Source organism: Penaeus chinensis, unplaced genomic scaffold (assembly GCF_019202785.1).
Source record: "Penaeus chinensis breed Huanghai No. 1 unplaced genomic scaffold, ASM1920278v2 CTG_2781, whole genome shotgun sequence".
Taxonomy (NCBI): Eukaryota; Metazoa; Arthropoda; class Malacostraca; order Decapoda; family Penaeidae; genus Penaeus; species Penaeus chinensis.
Window position 1 is genome coordinate 5,001 of NW_025918118.1, and position 5,000 is coordinate 10,000.

At 44.1% G+C, this 5,000-nt stretch overlaps 1 protein-coding gene across 3 annotated transcripts in view; it reads left to right on the plus strand.

Moving 5' to 3' along the window:
• The window catches only part of LOC125024671 (dynamin-binding protein-like), a 20,249-nt gene that overhangs the window by 4,968 nt on the left and 10,281 nt on the right, over positions 1-5,000 (plus strand). For all 3 annotated transcript variants that reach the window (XM_047612468.1, XM_047612469.1, XM_047612470.1), the window contains exons 4-8: positions 280-450; positions 984-1,105; positions 1,571-1,707; positions 2,021-2,151; positions 2,360-2,587. In XM_047612468.1, coding sequence (XP_047468424.1) covers positions 280-450; positions 984-1,105; positions 1,571-1,707; positions 2,021-2,151; positions 2,360-2,587 — 789 coding nt within the window. The remainder of the gene's footprint in view (positions 1-279; positions 451-983; positions 1,106-1,570; positions 1,708-2,020; positions 2,152-2,359; positions 2,588-5,000) is intronic.

Consider the following 5,000-nt stretch of genomic DNA (forward strand, 5'->3'; position numbering starts at 1 on the left):
TTATCACTGTCAATAGGCCTATTGTTACATCATTATCGCTGTCACCGTCATCATCATCATCATCATCATCATCATAATCATCATCATCATCATCATCATCATCATCATCATCATCATCATCATCATCATCATCATCATCATCATCATCATCATCATCATCATCATCATCATCATCATCATCATCATCATCATCATCACCACCACCACCACCACCACCATCATCACCATCACCATATTCGCACCCTTCCGGCCTGCCCAGTCACCCGCTCTCCTTTGCAGGTGATGAGTGCGGCCAAGAGGTTCCTGGCTGACCTGGAGGCCGCCCTCTGCAACCCCGAGGAGGACATGCAGGTCGGGCGCGTGTTCCTGCAGCACGCGGACGACTTATGCGAGGTCTACAAAGTGTATTGCTCCAACTACAACGTGGAGGTCATCCCTTTGCTCAAGAAGGTCAGCTGTCCCTTGTGGTCTTTTGAGCACGGGGAGGGGGGGGGGGCGGTCCTTGTTATTTCTTCACTTTTCTCTAGGGTTTCTAGAATGATTGAAGTGATAGGCAGTGGTGCATGTGTGTGCTTATATATAAACATTTATATTATGGCTATGTATTATCAAAAAGAGGAATGTATGGGTGCTATGTAGCTAGACAGATGGTTGTGCATACGCACGCGCACACGCACACGCAAACGCACACGCACACGCACACGTACATGCACACGTACACGCACACGCACACGCACACGCACACGCACACGCACACGCACACGCACACGCACACGCACACTCACACTCACACTCACACTCACACGCACACGCTCACGCACACACACACGCACACGCACACGCACACGCACACACACACTCACACTCACACACACACACACACACACACACACACACACACACACACACACACACACACACACACACACACACACACACACACACACACAGAATCCCTTGTAATGACCGCCCTCTGCCTGCAGTACGAGGGCGAAGAGGACGCCCATTTGGCGCTCAAGACGGTGACGGAGGAACTGCGGAGACACAAAGCGCATCTCATCGATGTCAACAGTGTTCTCATCAAGCCTGTGCAGCGCGTCCTCAAGTGAGTCACGTCACAGACGCTTATAAACGTGCACTGATTTACATGCATGTTCATGCAGTATCTGTGTGTGAGTGTGTGTGTGTGTGTGTGTGTGTGTGTGTGTGTGTGTGTGTGTGTGTATGTGTGTGTGTGTGTGTGTGTGTATATGTGTGTGTGTGTGTGTGTGTGTGTGTGTGTGTGTGTGTGTGTGTGTGTGTGTGTGTGTGTGTGTGTGTGTGTATGTGGGTGTGTGTGTGTGTGTGTGTGTGTGTGTGTGTGTATGTGTATATCTTTATAAATACATTCATTACCTATTCTTCAGAACCACACGTAATTTCAAGTTAGTCACTTTTCCGATCCCCTGTTAATCAAACTGTTTAAGCACAGTTCGTCAATTCCTCCAAAAGCGCCCCCCCCTTTCCTATCAGTCTTAAAGATATTTACTCTTTCCTTCAACAAACCTGCAACGCAGCGCCTTTCCCTCAGGTACCCGCTTTACCTGAACGAGCTCCTGAGAGGGACCCCCGCCCAGCATCGCGACCAGAAGAATCTCGAAGCCGCCCATGGTCGCATCAACGAGGCAGCCAGAGAAATCAACGAGTACACCCGCGCCATTGATCTGGGTAGGGCCAGTGTGGGCGGGGCATGGGCATGTGGTTTTCCTAGGGCCGATATCATGCTTTTTTCGGGGTCGTCTTGATTTTGTTTTTTATCTATATCGCAATCTTTTCAATCTATTTCATTCCATTTATCAATGTATTTGTCACAGAGTTTTGAGATGCAGGTCGATTTTCGAGGGCGCCAGAGAAAAAAATGTTGACAAGAGGAAAAATTAGAGGAGGAAGAGGAAGTGGAGGAGTGAGCTTGTGTTCAACAGAATTGAAGGCAAATGCTTCGTTCTCATGAAATGTTGATCCGACTGCTCGTCCATTTCAGTGCACAAATACCGGGCCGATACGGACCATTCGATTCAAGGCAAAATGAAGCGAGTTAACTTCCACTCCATCGTCAAGAAAAGCAACAGAATGTCGACTTACGTGTCTCAGAAACTAGGAATTATGAATCAGGTATGTTAGCCTTTCCTCATACCAGCTTCAACTACTTATTATACTGCAAATTCAACTTAAAACACTTGCTCAGAAATAAAATTTTCAAAGCTTATTATCTGGGACAATTACAGAAAACAATCACATCTCGAGTTCATACTTTATCCCAACAACACTTGCAATGGTACACATTACCGGGCCTTTTCAAACGTCGTTCTTGAACCGGCAGACGACGAGTTCGAAGTTCATCGCGGAAGAGGCGAGGTTCCGCAGTGTCCAAAAGGGCGCCCGGGCTTTGACGGAACACGTGAGCAACGTAGTGGATGCCGTCAGGGCGAGACATGCGGCCGAGCTCCTCATCGCCGAGGCGCTGGAGGATATCTTCCCGTGGGCGCTCGAGGTCCCCAAGGTCAAGGAAGTGACGCTGGACACGTGCAACAGGCTCCTGCAGCAGTTTGTAAGTCGGACGGCGTGTCGGAAAGGGTCGGGGCGGGGGGGTAGATGGATGTGGAAAGGAGAAGTTGTGAGAGGGAGAGAACGGGACGGGCGGACACAGAGACAGAAGAAACGCGCCCTAATGAATTAAAAAAAGAAATAAAAAGGCAAGGGTAAAGTGAAAATATAAAGAAGGAAAAATATAGACAAATATAAACGAGACAGAGAAAAAACAAGAATAGATGAATGGGTATAGAGAAAGAGAGAGATAGAAATAGAGATTGAGAGATATATATAGAGAGATTGAGAGATAGATAGAGAGAGATTGGTAGATAGTTAGAGAGAAATTGAGAGATAGATAGAGAGAAATTGAGAGATGGGTATATAGAGATTGAGAGATAGCTAGAGAGAGACTGACAGATAGAAAGAGAGAGATTGACAGATAGATAGGAAGAGATTGACAGATAGATAGGGAGAGATAGGGAGAGACTGAGAGGTAGATAGGGAGAGATTGAGAGATTGAGAGATAGATAGGGAGAGATTAAGATATAAGTAGGGAGAGATTGTGAGGTAGATAGGGAGAGATTGAGAGATAGATAGAGAGAGATTGAGAGATAGACAGAGAGAGATTGAGAGATATAAAGAGATTGAGAGATAGATAGAGAATACGGTGATAGATAGAGCGAGACTGAAAGATAGATAGAGAGAAATTTAGATATAGGTAGAGAGAGATTGAGAGACAGATATAGAGAGATTGAGAGATAGATAGAGGGAGATTGAGAGATAGATAGCGAGATACTGGGAGATAGATAGGGAGAGAATGAGAGATAGATAGAGAGAGATTAAGAGATTGAGAGATAGATATAGAGAGATTGAGATGTAGGTAGAGAGAGATTGAGAGATAGATAGAGAAAGATTGAGAGGTAGATAGAGAGAGATTGAGAGATAGATAGAGAGAGATTGTGAGATAGATAGAGAGAGATTGAGAGATAGATAGAGAAAGATTGAGAGATAGATAGAGAGAGATTGAGAGAAAGATAGAGAGAGATTGAGAGATTGAGAGATAGATAAAGAGAGATTGAGAGATAGATAGAGAGAGATTGTGAGATAGATAGAGAGAGATTGAGAGATAGATAGAGAGAGATTGTGAGATAGATAGAGAGAGATTGTGAGATAGATAGAGAGAGATTGAGAGAAAGATAGAGAGAGATTGAGAGATTGAGATATAGATAGAGAGAGATTGAGATGTCAGTAGAGAGAGATTGAGATGTAAGTAAAGAGAGATTGAGAGATAGATAGAGAAAGATTGAGAGATAGATAGAGAGAGATTGAGAGATAGATAGAGATAGATTGAGAGATAGATAGAGAAAGATTGAGATATAGATAGAAAGATATTGAGAGATAGATAGGGAGAGATTGAGAGATAGATAGAGAGAGATTGAGAGATAGATAGGGAGAGATTGAGAGATAGATAGGGAGAGATTGAGAGATAGATAGGGAGAGATTGAGAGATAGATAGGGAGAGATTGAGAGATAGATAGGGAGAGATTGAGAGATAGATAGGGAGAGATTGAGAGATAGATAGAGAGAGATTGAGAGATAGATAGGGAGAGATTGAGAGATAGATAGAGAGAGATTGAGAGATAGATAGGGAGAGATTGAGAGATAGATAGAGAGAGATTGAGAGATAGATAGGGAGAGATTGAGAGATAGATAGAGAGAGATTGAGAGATAGATAGAGAGAGATTGAGAGATAGATAGGGAGAGATTGAGAGACAGATAGGGAGAGATTGAGAGATAGATAGGGAGAGATTGAGAGATAGATAGAGATTGAGAGATTGAGAGATAGATAGAGATTGAGAGATAGATAGAGATAGATAGAGAGAGATTGAGAGATAGAGAGATTGAGAGAGAGAGCGATTGAGAGATAGAGAGAGAGAGATTGAGAGATAATGAGAGAGATTGAGAGATATATAGAGAGAGATTGAGAGATAGAGAGAAAGAGAGATTTAGAGATAGAGAGAGAGGGATTGAGAGATAGATAGATAGAGAGAGAGAGAGAGAGAGAGAGAGAGAGAGAGAGAGAGAGAGAGAGAGAGAGAGAGAGAGAGAGAGAGAAAGAGAGAGAGAGAGAAAGAGAGAGAGAGAGAGAGAGAGAGAGAGAGAGAGAGAGAGAGAGAGAGAGAGAGAGAGAGAGAGAGAGAGAGAGAGAGAGAGAGAGAGAGGGAGAGAGAGAGAGAGAGAGAGAGAAAGAGAGAGAGATTGAGAGATAGAGAGAGAGATTGAGAAATAGAGAGAGATTGGGAGATAGAGAGAGAGAGATTGAGTAATAGAGAGAGAGAGATTGAGAGATGGAGAGAGAGAGAGAGATTGAGAGATAGGGAGAGAGATTGGAAGATAGAGAGAGAGATTGAGAGACAGAGAGAGACAGATAG